Source organism: Chelonoidis abingdonii, chromosome 24, assembly GCF_003597395.2.
Source record: "Chelonoidis abingdonii isolate Lonesome George chromosome 24, CheloAbing_2.0, whole genome shotgun sequence".
Classification (NCBI taxonomy): Eukaryota; Metazoa; Chordata; order Testudines; family Testudinidae; genus Chelonoidis; species Chelonoidis abingdonii.
This window is the reverse complement of record NC_133792.1, coordinates 17,873,741-17,892,148: the sequence shown is the minus strand read 5'-3', so window position 1 is coordinate 17,892,148 and position 18,408 is coordinate 17,873,741. Positions and strand designations below refer to the sequence as shown.

Genomic DNA, 18,408 nt, shown 5'->3' with positions numbered 1-18,408 from the left:
AAGTGGAGGCCCTGAACACGGTGTGGTTGTTAAAAGTTTCATGGCACTTTTCATGTTAACATGAATGTCCTGGTAAAATTCCAATGTGAGTAGTTCTATTCTGCCTCCCAGTGCTGCTTTTCCCCATTGCACATTGTTCCTCTTTCCTTATTTAAAGTGAAACGTGACAAATTTCACTCCTCAGAGATCTGACTTTGCATCATGGCGTGACATAAACACCACTCCAGAACAAAACCAGAGCAGGACTTTCAGTTACCACTAACTGCATGGGGAGCACAGGTAGAGGCCAAGGATGAATGCTTTTGGAAATCCCTTCTTCTGCAAAGCAGCCAGCAAGGTAGCACTAATGTACCAGGGACGTGCCTTCCAAATGCCTGACGATAACTTTGGAAAACTCACAAAAGGGATGATTCCCAGAGGAAACCATCCCCAGATTTACAATGAACCCCATACGTGCTGGGACCAGACTTTGGGAGCAGAGTTAATGCTGTGCAGTTACCCATGCAATGCAGAAATAATGAATAAAGCTATGATTATATTCCTCACTACTGGGTCTTGATACTTTGATTTAAGGTATAACCAGGGGTATGTTGTTCATGATCCTAAGGGACAGCAATAAACGTTCCGCCATAGTGCATTAGGGCCATGCTGAGCCCAAAGGGCAGCTCTTAGCAGCAGGAGTGAGCATTCAGTAGTTTTTCTTCTGTCTGCAGCAGTAGGTCACTTGGGGTGTGTGACTGTCTAGCATCATTCACAACAACTTCTCACATGGAGTCAGGCACAATAAACCTCCTAGTGGGGTGGAGGTGAGGGGACGTGGCATAGCAGCCTATCCATCTCTGCTCTTGTTTTCAAACTCTTGAGCTCCACATCAGGCTTTGGTGCAAACCACAGCCGGCGCTGGGTTACTGTGAAGCCTCTCTGAGTTGGTGGTTTTCCACGTAGAACATGCCAAGGGGAACAAACATCCTTTGTGGGAGGTCTGCCCAGTTTACACTGTTATTTTTAATTGCATGATTTGTGAAGATGGTGGTGGTGGTTTTATCATTGACAGTAACTCTGAGAGACCCCCATGAAAGCTTCCCTGCTGCAGAATTGGAGTAGGGTTGACAGAGAGATGGATTACGTGCCATCTCCACTATGAGTTCCTAAGTTCTCTGTACGATTCTGTGTATGAAAAACACGCTGTTTATTATTATTATTCCCTTTGAACATTGGTCAGGGACAGGGTGGGATGGGACACATTAAGAACACGTTCTTTCAGCTTGATTCTGGACTTCTAGGACACTCGGGGAGGACAAAGAAGCCTTAAATTAAAAGGCGAGGCACCCCTTGCAGAGGGATGGTATTGATCTGCTGTGAGGTCTCTGCACCAGCTCTGTTCCGAGCCTTCAGCCCAGGGTGTGTGTCAGGAGCATGGCCGGAGCAGTCTGTCCTGTGACGGGTTGCCCCCCCTTCAAGATGCCACCTGATGTACTGAGATACCACTGAGCCTACCTGTTCTGTCAGCCTGGGCCCCCTTTATCCTGTCTTGCTGAGCCAGACTCTTAAGCCTCCTCTACCACACACAGGGGCAGGACCACACCCAGCTGTGGGGGGAGGGATAGCTCAGTAGTTTGAGCATTGGCCTGCTAAACCCAGGGTTGTGAGTTCAATCCTTGAGAGGGCCATTTAAGGAACTGGGGTACAAATCTGTCTGGGGATTGGTCCTGCTTTGAGCAGGGGGTTGGACTAGATGACCTCCTGAGGTCCCTTCCAACCATAATATTCTATAACTCTAATGACACAGACACTGAAATCAGCTCTGGGAAGACTCAGCTTAAGGAACTTGCCCACTTCCCTTGGAGTGCAGACCCAAAGGGATATTGTCTTGTACTATATAGAAAAATCTGCACAGCGCAAGCTCATAAAAATTCACCCTTACCCTCAGTGAAGAGAGAGATGCAAACTTCTTGCTCCCCCCCCAGTTAGAAATTGCACAAACTGGGTTTAACAATAAACAAAACAGATGAATTAACTATAAAAAGCAGATTTTAAGTGAATATAAGGGATAGCAAACAGAACAAAGCATGCATCCGACGAAGTGGGTATTCAACCATGAAAGCTCATGCTCCAGTACGTCTGTTAGTCTATAAGGTGCCACAGGACTCTTTGCTGCTTTTACAGATCCAGACTAACACAGCTACCCCTCTGATACAGAACAAAGCAAATTACTGAGCAAATAAAATAAAACATGCAGACTAAACTTAATACACTAAAGGAATTGGCTACAAATAGTAATTTCTCACCTCAAATGTTATTTCAGGCAGATTGCAAAGATTCTTGAAAGCCAGCTGCAGTGGCCTGCAGCTTGAAACTTCAGGTATTATTACTCACAGGCTAAACACCCTTCCAATCTGGGCTCAGCTGTGTTCCCCTAAGTTCAGTTCTTGCTTCTGGGTGTTTTTCAGTGTCTCTTTTTGGGCAGGGAGGCAGAGATGTCACTCCCCTGCCTTGAACAGCTTTTGTGAATGGTAGGAACTCTTTGTCTTCCGGTGGAAAAACACTGGCATTCCAAGGTGCGGTCCAGTACCAGGTGACTCAGTCACATGTCTTTGCAGGGTTGTAGCAGCCATTACTCACAGGCTGTTTGGAGTGTCCACAGGAAGACTAAGCTCTTTCACAGTCCATTGTCTCTGCTGATAGGCCATCAGCCCTGTCTGACTTTTTCACTGTTGTACCTGAAAGGCTAGTTGTGGGTTTTACTCAAAGTAACACATTTGAAATACAGATACGTGGTCAATATTCCTAACTTTAGATACAGAAATGATACATGCATATAAATTGGATAATCACATTCAGTAAATTACAACCTTTCCAATGATACCTTACGTGAGCCATCTTGCATAAAGTATATCTTGGTTATGCCATATTCATATCATAACAATATTTCTGTGAAGAATATGGGGTGTAACGTCACAACTCCTCTCTACCCAACTCCAAGACTGGTCTAACTTGCAGGAGACTCCATGGCCCTAGAATGCAGGGGGCATTAAGATGGCCCATGTCCCACCCGATTAACTGAAAATCCAGCTTGTATCTTTGCCTGGATGATCTGAGGGATCTGGAGCATACAGAAAGCAAAAATTAACAAGATTGCACAGAAAGGCCCTAATCCCACAATGAGCTACTTGTGCCCACGTCGGGCACAGAGGCAGGCACCCGTCTGCATGGAGTTCATTGCGGAATCCTTGCCTGGAGTATGAAGTTAGCCTAAAGCAAGCCTCCTAAGCTGCATTTTCTCCATGATTGATTGAGCAAGAAGTCTCTCTTATGGAGCTGGCTGCATGTTGGGGCAAGCGGGAGGGAGACAATGAAAAGTAGCTTTTCCTCTTCATGTCAGCTTGAAAACAGGAAAGAATTGTAGCAGAAGCAGATGGAATGCCTCCGGCCTGGGCTTTTGTAGGTCAGATGATTGTTTTTCTGCTTGTTTGGTAAATTTAACTCCATTTAAGTATCTGTCTCTTCTTAATAATATGTTCATTTTCCTGACCTCTTCACAAATCAGAAATGACAGTTACATTCAAGTGGCAGAACAACTGTGGGGACAAGTGCTCAAGGGTGAGGTTTGTAATGTTGAGTGAGAGTCTTGAAAAGGTCTGTTGGGCTGATTGAGAAGTCTCCTCTTTGGACAGAATGTTTGCAACTTTGATGTGAGTGTGTCTGTCTGTCTGTCTGTCAGAGAGAGAGAGAGATGCCTTGTGCTATAGCCTCAATTGCAGCAAGCCTTAGAGAGAGGGGTGAAGTTAATGAAATAACTCCTGTTTAATGGGGTTGAATACTCATGATGACATTTAGTAAATTTTAGTAATTAAACACTTTGTGTTTAAACTTTGCCGTACCTCTAGCTGGCATTCTTTAACACATACATTGGCCCAGATTCAGCAAAGCGCTTGAAAAAGTGCTTAACTTAAATAACTTACATAAATATGTGCATGCATTGACTCCAGCGAGTTCCTAAGTATTTTCCTGAATAGCAGCATTGCCAACTCTATGATTTTATAGTGGGTTTCATGATATTTGGTGTTTTTCTTAAAGTCCAAGCTCCTGGAGTTATATTATTACATGAATCTCCTCTTTAATTTAAAAAAAAAATAATTTAGATCTCATGGTTGCAAAGAAAACCTTGAAGATGTGAACGCTGAAGGCTCAAAACCGTGAAAGTAAATGAAAAGAACCCACAATCTATTGTTTTTAAAAATCGTGACTCTTGTGATTTTTTTTTTAAAGGCTTTGATGTGCTTTCGCCATACCAAAATAGGGATGCTTTCTTGAATTGCGCCCAGGCAGAATAACCCGTAGCATTTTGAAGACTAACAGATATATTTGGGCATAAGCTTTTGTGGGTAAAACCCTCCCACACTTCTTCAGATGCATGGAGTGAAAATGACAGATACAGGCATGAATATACTGACACATGAAGAGGAGGGAGTTACCTTACAAGTGGAGAACCAGTGTGAACAAGCCAGTTCAGTCAGGGTGGATGTGGGTGTCACTTCCTCATCTGTTATTGGGAGTGGACCACGTCCACCCTGACTGAATTGGTTTGTTCACACTGATTCTCCATTTGTAAGGTAACTCCCTTCTCTTCATGTGTCAGTATATTTATACCTGTATCTGTCATTTTCACTCCATGCAGCTGAAGAAATGGGTTTTTTCCCACGGAAGATTAACTGATTTATTTGGGCATAATCTTTAAGATGCCACTAGACTCCTCGTTGTTTTCGTGGATACAGACTAACACGGCTACCTCTCTGATGCCTGGCACCATAGCATTTTGATACTACATGGCAATACTGATTTTACTGAGTGATTTTTATGCTTTCAAATGGATTTTATGGAGATCTAAACAGTTGTGAGAAAAAATGAGAAAACCCTGCAGATTACGTTCAAGTGGAAAATACACCACGAGACACACAGCTTTGGCACTTGGCTAGAAGAGCTGTTCAACATGTTGTATACAACTAGAATGTTTGCCTTTTACTTTGCTACATCAAACCCTATAGGTTTTCCCTTTGTTAAAGGGACACTGGCCTGATAACAAGCTATTTAAACATATAAGAGTATACTACTTATTTTTACTGCAGCATGCTAGACATCCGACCTGTCCAGATAGATGTGCCCAGGAGAGCTTATACACTCTTATATGTGTGACTAGTCCCACTGAGATCAGTCAGGCTGGTTAACATCACTCGTGTGTTTGCAAGGATTTTAATTTTAGATGTGACTCGGCGACTGAAGCTGTCGCACAATAGAAGGAGAATGGGTTGAGTCAGAATAATATCCGATCCGTTGTTATGTATTTATGGCACGTGGATACCTTGATGATTCATTTAAAAGGGGTTCAGCATGCTAGAGCGGAAGTCATTCCTTGTGTAGGGGGACAGCGTGAGCATTAATGGCAACACTTTTGGGGAATCAAGCAAGTGGGGAGTGTGTATGTGTGTGCGGAGTGGGCTGGGTCAGAGTTGTAAGACTGGGATAAATTCTCTGTTGGTATACGTGGTTATAACTCCCTTTGCAGTCAATGCAGTCATGCCCATGTACACTAGCAGAGAATTTGGCTCTCTTGTCAGATATGAAAGCAAGAGGGGATTGATGTAGCACCTTGAAGGCCAAAGACAAGATGATCAGCCCTTTACCCAAGTCCTTGACACCACCCTAGGGCTTATCTACACCACCAAGTTGTTGACAAAACTTATGTCGACACCCAAGGGTCAACAAAACAAAAATCGCCAAAGGGTGTTCGCACTTGCTCCCTCTGTCGACAGATCATGTCCACATTGGGGACACCGTCATCGATAGGGTGACATATTCCCACGGTGCATTGATCCCACAGTGCAGTGTTGTGGGAAGGAACAGCTGAGCGCTGCGCATCTTGGGATTCTCTCCGAGTTCTCCCACAGCCCCTTCAGCTGCTGAGAGCAGCATCCTGAGTAGCTCTGTGAGCTCTCTGTGCTGAGGAATGGCAAAGCAGCATAGCGTCTGTCCCTCTCCGGCTGCAGGATGATTTGCTGCTCTTTGTTCCCCAAATGGAGCAGCACACAGACACTTCCCAGAGCTTTGAAAGAGGAGGGGTGCATGGTTGCAGGGCAGCAGAGATCAAACACTGAGCAGAGCAATCAGGACAGGTATTGGGGGATACTTGCGGAAACCAATTCTGTTGACAAAACAATCAGCAGTGTCTACACTGGCTCTTTGTTGACAATAAAGGGAGGGGAAAAGACAAAAGTCTCTTGTAGGGGTGGAAGATTTTTGTCACCAAAACAGGGTGTTTTTCAGGACAAAAGTCCCATTGTGTGTGCGGTCTTGCTGTTTGTTGCCAAAAGGCAGTTTTTGCTGACAAAACTTGCCAGCGTAGACAAGCCCTTAGAGTACTGAAATGGAAAACTCTTTTCATAGGCCATGTGCATTCCTCCCTGTTTCGGTGTTTGCTTCCTCTTCTCACCTACCCTCCAGAGCGACACCTTATCTATCCTCAGGTTCACTTTCTGCTGTGTCTACAGGAGTCCAGTGCTTTGGGGTTGGGTTTTCAACACTGCAGGAAATGTTGAAACGAAAAAGGAAAAAAAATTAAATGCAATCAAAAATTCCTCCAATTGAAATCTTTTTTTTAACCCCTTCCCTCTCCCCCCCCAAATTCTGATCCTATTTTGTAAAATCCCACAGCCACCAACCCACCTTTTTTCTTTAACTACACCTGCATTTTCAGCTTTGTGTAGACAGAAGATTCTTAAGTTAAACGTAGGTAATTTTCAAAAAGGTGAAATGCAAGAAAGTTCGATTTAGGGGGAGAGGAAAAACAAACAAAGCAACCGACGAATCCAAAAGGGGAAACAAAAAAACAATTGAAATCCTCTGACAAAAAACGGGTGCTAAGAAAGACGAAAGCCATTTATAGCACCTCAGATACTACCAAATGTTGTTGGATCCAGCTGTGTCCAGAATCTAGAGGAATTTGACTGTATTGAGAGGTCAAAAGGTTTCATCTTGTTTTCTTAAGTGTCTCGTTGGCAGTGTCTTGGCTGATCTCTCTCTTTCCGGAGAGATCCTCGGAGTGCTGGCTACAGGCCTGCGGGTACCTGTCTTGTATGCTTTATAAATGTCACCAGCCCAACCCCCCACTCTGCATCGTACCATCACCAGCCTTCTGGCTAAGGAGGGCTGAAGAAGACTTCAGTTTTGACAGGGTCTGAATCATGATCCACCAGAGGAATTGGTAGTGAGCATAAGTGCTGGAACTAGGTCTGCTGTGGGTGCTGCTGCACCTCCTGGCTTGAAGTAGTAATAACCCAAATTCCCACTATAAAAATTGTTCCAACACTAATGGTAGTGGGCATGGCCTGAGGCATTCCTGTCCCCTGCTAGCCTGGGCAGCAAGAATCCAAGAGCAGAGCCCATGTTGTACTGCATGGCAATTAAGGTGAAGTGGCCAGATTTGAAAGAAAGTCCAACACAGTGGGCATCACAGTGGAAGCTGATGGATGCTGAGATCTTCAGAAAATCTGGTCCTAATACTGAGTTACCAGTTCATGATGTCACCTGATAAGTCTAGTAAAGCTTTGCATTTACATGTCATCCTGCACGTGAGGGTCTCAAAGCAATTTTATAAACACTTCCTAACATCTCTGTGAGGTAGGTAAGAACTCTTATCCCCATTTTACAGATGGGGAAATTGATTCTCAGGCAAGGTAGCACTTATTGAAGATGAGATATTCTGTGTTGGTGCCTGGAATAGAACCCAGGAGTCTTGACTGCCACTCCCAGGCACTAACCACTTCTTTGGAAGTTCACTAGCTAAAGAGAATTTTGTGGTGCCAGGCAGTGGAGGAAAAGGTGTTGGAAAAGGGGAGACCAAGGAAAGGAAATATTGCAATGAAATATAAAACAGGTTTTCATTTTTTTTCTTTGCGGGGACTGGAAATTGATGGCTGCATGTGTGTAAAAGACAGACTTTTTTTTACTTTTTTTAAAATTAAAAATGTATTCAATTTTTCTCATTAAAGATTAAAATTGCAATGTATTTTGTCAATATATAAAAGTTATCGGAGCTATACCTAGTAGAAAACCAGGATGAATTTTTCATAGCATACACAAAAAAAAATTTCATGTTGGCGTTTTTCTTGTTGAAATATTAATGATTCTTTATTTTTGGCCATTTATCAGATTCTGGGTCAGGTCTATTATGAAAACAAGACAGTGAGCCAAGTTCACCCTGATATAAGTGGACACAACTGTGTTGAAATGATAGGAGTTGAGCCCACCTCGCGCTAGCAGTGAAATTTGGCTCAATCTATTTATTTCATGGGCAACAAGATCATAAATCATCCAATAGAAGAATGCAAGGCTAGAATTCGTCAAGAGGTACTGGTTACTGCATAAAACTATTAGAGCAGATCTAGAATGATTGTGCATGAGCTCCAAGATGGGATTTCCTTGTATTACATTGTTACCTATTTGTTTCCTTTATATTAGAAGGTTAGAATTTTTGTGTTTCCATTCAGCAGCAAAAACAAAAGTTGTGTTAGGATTGATAGAATGTCATGTGAAAACTATGATCACTATGTGCTGTCACATCAGTCTTTAAAGCCCTTATGTGTTGTCTTCTGGTTTGTTGGAATGTTCCAGTTTTACTTTGCCTCTTGATAGGGTTGAGATCTCAGTTTTAATAAAGTTTAGTGGGGCAGGGACCATCTTTCTGTTCTGTGTTTGTGCAGCGCCTAACACAATGGGTCCTGATCAATGACCGGGGCTGCTAGGAACTACCACACAACTGATCATAAGGGCCTGTTTGTCAGGGGGGCCATGTATTCACATTTCAGTAGTAGTCAATGGAAGCAGCAGATGTTCGGCAAGTCTGAAAATCAATCCCCAAGTATCTTTCTCTCCATTAGTTTTAGCTATAACTTCCCTTTTCTATTGTAATCACACCAGGTTTTTTTTTTGTTTTCTCCTTTCCAGGTGATATCAGCTGTATCCAGACTTTCCCACCACAGTATCGTTCAAACCAAAGGAATTAGGTAAGATTCTTTTAACATGATGCTTTAGATAAAATTGGATTCCCCTCCACCCCTAGTGCTTAATCGCATCAGAATCTACAAAGATAATAAGTTGGCAATGTGCATGTTAAAGTTAGACACCAAACAAGCTGCTTTTGTGATGCTTCTTAAAGAGCACTGCTGACTATAGTTTATACATTTCCTCAGCAGTACAGACTCCTCCCTGGATCGAACCAGGGATGTCTTACAAATGTACTTGGTAGTTACAGAATTTCTTCTGAGTTAGATAAGATCAGATAATTGAAGTATTTCTCAGATCATTACCTGTACTTAGGTGTATTATATGCTTAGCAGACCCCTGGAGAAGTTTCTGTGGGGGAAGAGCCAGGGGCAGGATATCTCTTAACTTCATCCAGACTTTTCTCATCTAATGTTTGAGTCTGGTTGAGTCTCATGGAATATCCAACTGTGAATCAGGGTCTCTGGAAAAAAACAAGCCACAGACCCCAGAGGAATTCTCACAAATATCTGTCCTCTTTGCACTCGTTACCTGCTGGAGTTTTCAGGCAGCTGTGGTTGCCTTCATGACCATCAGCTATTCTGCTCACTCTGGCCACATGCTGATAAAGGGGAATGCAACCTAGGATGACTTATACAAAACCGCAGGTCTCTGCTACCTTGAGCTAGGGGAATGGCCAGAGCAGCAATCTATGTAGCATTGTGCTCCTGTAATTATTAATTGTTGGCAAATTTCCCAGAGGAAATGTTAATCTGGAACTTCATCGCATAGCTCAGGGGTGGCCAACCTGAGCTGGATAAGGAACCAGAATTTACCAGTGTACATTGCCAAAGAGCCACAGTAATACGTCAGCAGCCTCCTATCAGCTCACCCACCCCGCTCCCAGCACCTCCCACCCACTGGCAGCCCCGCCAATCAGTGCCTCCCCCTCCCTCCCCCCATCTCCTGATCAGCTGTTTTGTGGCGTGCAGGAGGCTCCGGAGGGGGAGGAACAAGGGCAGGAGGGGGAGGAACAAGGGCACGGCAGGCTCAGGGGAGGGGGCAGAAAGGGGTGGAGTGGGGGTAGGGCCTGTGGCAGAGCCAGGGGTTGAGCAGTGAGCACCCCCTGGCACGCTGGAAAGTTGGCACCTGTAGCTCCAGCCCCAGGGTTGGTGCCTATGCAAGATGCTGCATATTAACTTCTTAAGAGCCGCATGTGGCTCCGGAGCTGCAGGTTGGCCACCCCTGGCATAGCTGATACTGCTACTCTCCCCCTTCCCGCAACAATTTAAAATAAAAGCTCCACAGTGCAAAAATGAGGACACTGCTCAGTTTCCTGAGGATTCACATAGTGTTTAATACAGAGAAACTACTGGTGTGACTGTTAGCTAGGACATGAACAGGTATTAACGGAGGGGAAGAGTTTTGGTTTACCGGCTATTTGGCACAGTAATTGGGAGGGATCTTTTCCTAATTGCTTGAACAATAGGGAAGGTGTTTTATATCAATGGTACAAATCCATCCTTCTCTTGTCGTCTTTATGGAATTCCTTGCAAAACCTTTTAAAATGATTGAGTTGCTTATAATGCAGTTTTATTAGCCTGTGAGACAACATCAGAGCAGAGAGTGTGTAGGTAGTCTGCATGTGTGCACAGTCATTGCAGGCAGGAGTGGCTTTAGGGCGATTCACCCAATTCCCTTGAATCGGGCCCTGCACCCCTAAGAGGGCCCCACAACGTCCCTAAGGAGCCTCCACCGCTGTGCTGCTGTAGGCACTAGCAGCCAATAGAGCTTCTGCCGAAGTCCCGCTGCTGTCTTCGGTGGCAGCTCCATTGCTGCTGCGGAAGAAGGACCCGCTGCCAACATGCTGCTGAAGGCAGCTCTTTCGAATCAGGCCCCGCAGTGCCTAAAGCCGGCCCTGACTGCAGATAGAAGTGAGAGGGAGATGTTTCCTCCTCCTAAGCTTTATACAGTCCAGTATATGTCCCCTCTCCCAGTAAATCTGCAACACTCCTGCATTTTCACCCCAACTGTCCTTAGGTTTTATGGTGACTTGCACCTCTGTTCTGTACATTCCCAAAATAACCCCCACAGTGTGTTGTTTTTTTTTTTAATACAAACTCTCTTGTGGCATCTGGTAGAATCCTGGGTTGTTCCATGCAGGAAAACTGGGATCTTGGCCACACAAGCCTAGTTCCACTTCCTGGGAATAAGCACTCTTCTGTCTTGTTGGATCTACAGCCATCCTGGGCCTGAAACAAAGCGCCCCCACAAGAGTGGCTGTCCCCCTTTCCTACCACTCCCTTCAAAGGCTGTCTGCTGTCATTGAAATGCTAATGACGGTTAAATAACTGGCCAGGAAAACCCTAGCAAATCAGGCTCCAGTCTCTGAAATGTTCTGTGTGTTTATACCTGCTACTGTATTTTCCACTCCATGCATCTGATGAAGTGTGTTCTAGCCCTTGGAAGCCTCTGCCCAAATAAATTTTAGTCTCTAAGGTGCCTCAAGGGCTCCTTGTTGTTTTTGCTGATACAGGCTAACACAGTTACCGCTCTGAAATGAAGGGGATTATGTGGGCTAGAGGGAGCCAGTTGGTGATTTTGGTAGTTCACAACCTGCAGGGCTAATATGGAGCCTGATTTCATTGGGTCAGTTGTCCTGGCTATGACTGAAAGAACAGGGAAAAGCTATTTTCATTGTTTAAAAAGTCCAATTCGTTCTTTATGATCAGTGTGGGAAGCTTGATACTGACGTTTGACACGCTGATCCCCTTTGCTGTGATGGTCTGATTCCACTAACCTTGGGGTTGCTGGATTCCGGCTGGCCCCTCAGCCTGCACCTGACAACTCTTGTACTGGGGGGACTGCCGTAAGGGGCTGAGCTTCTGGGCGAGGTGCTGTCTCGCTCTTCATAGGCACAGCCGGTTGGAACTGGAAATGAAATAGTGCTGAGCTTCTGCAAACATCTTAAGTGCCAAGCAATCACTGAGCACCACAGCAGGGCTCCCTCAGGGATCTGACTCTGAAAGGGGCTGCTTTTGGGGCACTGACTTTCGGCGTGGGGCTGCAGCAGATTCATAGTGCGGGCTTGTTTGGGGAGAATGTTTCCCTTTTGCACATCTGCCCATGGCAGGCTAGCTGCAAAAACAGTGCTTCAGTTTGCACATACAGGCTACTGCTGTTGAGTGAGTCAAAGTCTAGAACTCCCAAGTTCACTTCCCAGCTCTGATCCTTTCTCTATGGTCTTGGACCAGTCACTTCACCCCTTGCTTTAGGCCTGGTCTACACACAGATTTTGTATCAGTCTAACTGTTGGTTAGGGGGATGATTTTTGTTGTTTTTACTGATATGGTTATATCAGTGCAACCCCAAGTGTGGAGACAGTCATAGCAGCAGTCAGCTGATTCCCCTTCCCATACAAGAATAGGCATAAAGTGCCTTTATATTGATATAACTGTATCCACATTCTGGGGTTTGTACCACTGTAACTATGCCGATATAGTTAGAGATGCAAGTTTTGTGTGTAAGATGAGCTCTAAACAGTGAAACTGACAGATTCCACAAGATACAATGGGCAGTGTAGCGAGTGAATGTTTGTAAAGTGTTAAGATTCCCTGCCTGATTCTGGACACATCACTTGATTTCTCTGTGCTTCCTTTTCACGTCTGTCTAATGGGGATGATGATACTTCCTTTGTCTTGTCTCTTAGACTGTTACGTTTATATGCAGCACCTAGCACAACTGGGTTCTGAGCTCAGTCAGGGCCTCTAGGCACTACAGAAATTGAACAGTATTTTTTTACTATAGCACATCTCACTGTAATAGCCAAGTGTAGTGTTTGTTCACAGTGCAAAGTGGATACATTGTGGGGGATACAGAGACGGAGGTGGTTCTGGTGTAATTTTTCATCCCCAGAGAGAAGGAATCTCTGTTTAACGCCTTTCTCTCTGTTTCATACTGCTACCCATCACCATAGTACGGGAGTCGGCAACCTTACGGAAGTGGTATACCGAGTCTTTGTTATTCACTCTGATTTAAGGTTTCGCGTGCCAGTCATACATTTTAACATTTTAGAAGGTCTCTTTCTATAAGTCTATAATACGTAACTAAACTATTGTTGTATGTAAAGTAAATAAGGTTTTTAAAATGTTTCAGAAGCTTCATTTAAAATTAAATTAAAATGCAGAGCCCCCCGGACCGGTGGCCAGGACCCGGGCAGTGAGAGTGCCGCTGAAATTCGGCTCGTGTGCTGCCTTCGGCAGGCGTGCCATAGGTTGCCTACCCCTGCCATAGTATCTTAGTACCTTCTGTGTAAAATCAGGAGCTGTAGTGAAGTCCCTAGTGGACTTCCTGGAATCTCTGGCGCTGCTGCCACATAGTATCAATACACTCCTCAGTCAATCACAGGTCTAGTCAGCTGACTGCTTTACTTTTCCCCAGTGGCTTTGTTAATCCCACCGCTGACATCAGACTTGAAGCAGGTGGGGAAATGATGGCGCCTCAGCAGAAGAGCTGCCATTGAAGGAATGGACCGTAGTCTCGTTGATACCAGAGGACAGAGGAGGGAATCCGGCAATCCCATCTGTACCAAATTTGGTCACTTCCCTGAGATTTAACAGGCTCTTCCATCCCTTGCCCTTGCATTGCTATAGTTACATCTCCTTTCCTTTTAAAGAGGACAGCTGTCACGAGAAGAGTATTCGTAAATGGATGAGTTTGAGAGCCCTTTGGGAGCCCAGCTATTCGCAGATCTTGTGCTAATGTAAATTTCTAATCACTGGATTAATGGGGTGTAGACTGTGTAAATAATGGAACTATAAACGGTACATACATTGCAAAAATCCCCCACTCTGTGTGCGGCTGAATTACTCTGGTTGAGACACTTTCAAAACCCCGGTGCTTTACAATACAGTGACTGTTCTTAAAGAGAAGTTTTGTGTAATTAAAACAGCTACCATGACTACAGTAATCAGTGAGCTGGGCAACATACCAAAGCCGATGAGACCCAGAGAAAAAACCCTTTGTCTTTGAAACTCTATGCTGCATGATGTACACAGGTATTGATAATTGCAGCATAAGAAAATAATTGGGATGGATCACCAAATTAGTGTGAATGGTGCTCATTATGGAGCACAGATGGGATCAGCAACAAATGCTCTAATACATGCTGTGATCACTGGTAATAAGAATTACATGTGGTCTTCTGAGATCCCCACCCACAGAACCTCAATCCACATTTTCCTTGGCAAGGGAGATCATTTAATGGATTCAGACCAATCTTCTAGCCATAAATTAAAGCCCATTGAGACATTTGGCACTGATTTTATCTGGGCATTTTAGCCTACAGATAATGGTAACGATTCAGTGTTGTTCTATTGCATTGAATAGCCAACACAGCCCCAACTTGAAGTCATGTCTCCATTGTGCTAGGTGCTGTACAAACATACAGTGGAAGACAGTCCCTGTCCCAAAGACCTCACAGTCTAACTAAAGAAGAGTGAGCCTGTCTTTAGGCTTGTGGGTAGTCCCATTAGCTGTAAAGTACTTAAGTGCCTAAGTACCTTGCTGAATTGGGGCAGAGAGATTGTGATTTGCCACAGGGAGTCCATGGCAGAGCTGAGAACTGACCTCCATTCTCCTGAGTCCAGTCCTGTGGCTCAACCAAACGACCATCCTTGTTCCATGCATGCTGCAGCAGACTAAGGCTCCCAAAGGCAGTTCACGTAAGCCTTGGGCTTTCAAAGATGTGCTTGCGTACTGAAGTCCATGGCAGATCTCCTATTGATTTCAGTGAGCACAGAATTGGTCCTTTAGTCTGCGAGGGCATTTTTTTTTCTTTCATTAAAGTGCTGGAATCCATCTTGCACACCCAAGCGGGGTGAGTGCAGCAAATTAGAACTTAGCTTAGGTGGTGTCAGGTTGTCAACTATCCCTGTAGAATCATCCAATGTGGCTTGTTCACGTTGTGCCTTAGTTTATCATACTAGAGAAATGGTATGATTAGTATCCTCAGAAAGCAAACGCAAGGGGTATATGGATTCTGTACAGTGACACGGCACTTGTAATTACATCCCGGCTCTTGTTTGCCTGATTACGAATAGCATGTGCAGGAAACACTCTTGGATTCTGTGCGATCCCTGCCAGTCTCTCAGAAATGCACGCGTTGCTTCAGGAGATGGCAGCTGGGTTTATTCCCAGCCACATGCATGTGGTTGCTGTTTAATTGCATCTGCAGTGTGAAAACATCTTTCAAGCAGGCTGCATATTCCTCTGATGCAAGGAGGACACAAGACATTACTGGAGAGTCTGGTGGCACTTTAAAGACTAACAGATTTATTTGGGCATAAGCGGGTTTTTTACCCATGAAAGCTTATGCCCAAATAAATCCCTTAGTCTTTAAGGTGCAATGGACTCCTCATTGTTTTTGTGGATGCAGACTAACAGAGCTACCCCTCTGATACTTTAGAAATTATTGGATACATTTTGAGGCTTTGAGAAGGTATTGTGTGTTGCAGACGTGTTTTTGATTAATCACCAGTCAGGTTAAATGAGAGAGAGAGAGAGAGATTGAATGGGGATAAATGATGGAGACATTGTGGTGAAAGAGGAGATTTTAAGCGTATGTGTTAAGACATCTCCAGTCATTAGAGATTATTGAAAGCCATTCATAATCAAATATTACAAACTGTTGGATGTCTATGACCAAAGGATCCCTTGGTGATTCTCCCAGGGCTGCCTAGTGAAAATGGTCAAATGAAAAGAAATGAAGAATTAATCTGTCATTGGCTAGTAGATGCTTGGGGATTGACAGCCGCAGTGCAAAAAGAAAAACAGTCCAAAACTAGAGGAAGGATTTTGTTTTTATTTTAAAAGGGAAGTTGCTATGGAAAAATTAAATATCCAAAGTCACTTTTTAATAATGCTAGGCTCTTGGCTTCAGTAATACCTTGTGGCAGTGAGTTCCACTGGCTGAATGTGGGCTGCTTGGAGTGGATTGGAAAGCATGTCCTTTTATCTGTTTGAAATATATATGTCCCTTGGAAACCGAGTTCTGCAAGTGAAGCAGGAGGTTTAGAAATAACAGCTCATGCTGCCTCATCCATTTTTCATGTGTGTGCACAGTGCAACTATTTGAAAGATAAAGTAGTTAGCGGGTTCAAAGAGCCCTTCTTGAAAGTAAATCCCTTATACGTGAACTGAAACCCCTGAAGTGACTCTGCACTGACACTGCAGCTAATAAAATGGATTTTTTTTTAAATCCCACTCTTTTAGCAAATGGGGGACGGGGGGTATCTTACTTTGGTCAGACCTGCTTGCACCGTGAGGGCACTCAGCCTCTTGGCCAAGTCATGGCTGTGCACGGACGCTGCTTTGGTGGAGGAACAGAGAATGAGAACTTGTCTGTACTTGCTTTGGGGAACTAGATCTGGATTCTGATCTTTCTTGAGGCTTTTTTTCTACTGCTAAAGAGCTGGAGTTTTTTGCCTCAGGGTCACGGTGTGTGCGAGCGATTCCCCAGGCAAAACCATGAGATAAGGCATGTTAGTTTTGCCACAAAGCAAAGTACACTAACCCCTGCCTGGGATTTGTCTCAGGAGGTTAACTGAACCAAAGTGCCTTGTTTTCCCTTCGTTTTTACCTTAGGAGAGCTCACAAATGCTAGTTGCCCCAAGGTTTAAAAAAAAGGCATCCTTCTTAGCAGTGAAGACAAGCATATTGCCCAAGGATGCATGGCACTTGTTGCTGAGGGGATGCGCTTGATCTCAGGGGATGAGGCGCTGTTGATTACAGGGCCCGGAGAAGTCACTGTCGATCATTAGCAGGGATGTCCTCCTTTGCATGCCAGCAGGGAAGTCCTGCTTTGCCTGCCAGCAAGGAGAGTGAGCGAGTTGGTGGGTGAGGGGAATGGAGAGGCAGCAGGCCCGGGAGAGCGGACAGCTGGGTTCTGTTCCGGGCAGTGCCACAGGCTTGCATGGGAGCTTTTGGGCATTAATCACAGGCCATTTATTTACATGTCTAAATGTGGATGTAATTTAGGCAGCTATCTGTGTTACTATGCCAGGTTTAACGCCACCAGGCCTCAGCTTCCGCCCTGCAGAATACGAGTAGTGAGGGAAGGAGAGGTGTACTTCTATGGTGTCTGGAAAGTGTTTTCAGATCTCACTTGGGAGGCACTACATCACCACGAACTATTATTTCACCAGCTCCTATTAAAGTCAATGGAAAGACTCCCATTGATGACTTCACTGGGTGTGGGTCAGGCCCTATTGTGAAAAAGGCTCAGAGTGGTACTTGAAGAAGGGCCTAAGTGACATAGGCGCACAAGATCCTTTACCTTGGCCTTGTGCTCCCAGTTCATTTGGGTGCTCTAAAAAAGCCCATCCTCTGGCTCTCAAAGAGCTGTGTGCTCTGACTTCCGCCTTTGTTCCAGGGCTTGCAGGAGGTCGGAGGCTCCTGGTACAAATAAAGGCAAGTAAAATTCAAAGTCAGTGCATCTCTTCCTTGATTGAACCCCTGCAGCGCTCGTGTTCACACTGATGTATTCCAGCTGGGAATACCACAAAGGAATGGGGTACAGAAGCCTATTGAGCCAGCCACATGCTAATGTCAGCTAGCTCGTACCAGGTTAATGTTGCTTCAGGAGCAAATCCTAAAGAGTGTGTTGCTTTTCTCTTGTTACAGCTGCCGCGGCTTGCTGTGTGTAGCAGCATATGCCATTGAGCCCGGTGCCATGAAAAATCGCAGCATTCCTCTGCAGTCCTTGACTTGTTCTCCTAACTTTCATTGCTTAATGATGCGTCACCGTGTTTGCAAAGGTGTGCAGTGTTCAGCCTTTGCATCCTCCGCTCTTTGTTCTTTCCCCTTAGCCCAGCGCTGTTTGCTGCCGTGAAAATCTCTCTCACAGGAGAGGGCTGACAATAGGACGAAACAGGCGCCTCCCAGCCAGGCTTAAACCCCTGTGGCTGTCATTTCTCAGTGCAACATCCTTCCCCTGTCCCAACCCAGAATAGCTGGGTTGCGATGCATGGAAGGCTAGGGGAGATGGAATCCCCCTCCGTCTCTAAGAACCCTTTGCTGCTATGCCTCCATACACTGCAGACCCAAGCTCCCCAGCCACGGCTAAGCACCAGTGTGGCGGGAGCTTGGGTCTGCAGTGAACAAGGTGCTGTGGAGCCCTGGCATTGAGGTCTGAAACAACAGAACTGCACTGGTTTCATTGCGTTTGGGGCCCTCTGCGGCTGCTGAGAAGGGAGTAGGATGTTGCCTGCTCTGTTTAAAGGAACACTGTCAAAATGGACATGTCCCAGTTCTCAGATAATGTCCCTGAACCCTCTGAATGCTGCAGCTTTAGCTCAAATGGAAAACTCCTGC

At 44.9% G+C, this 18,408-nt stretch overlaps 1 protein-coding gene across 5 annotated transcripts in view; it reads left to right on the top strand.

The window, feature by feature from the left end:
• Window positions 1-18,408, top strand: part of VAV2 (vav guanine nucleotide exchange factor 2) — a 291,963-nt gene that overhangs the window by 177,520 nt on the left and 96,035 nt on the right. For all 5 annotated transcript variants that reach the window (XM_075060419.1, XM_032767531.2, XM_032767528.2 and 2 more), the window contains exon 3: window positions 9,001-9,059. In XM_075060419.1, coding sequence (XP_074916520.1) covers window positions 9,001-9,059 — 59 coding nt within the window. The remainder of the gene's footprint in view (window positions 1-9,000; window positions 9,060-18,408) is intronic.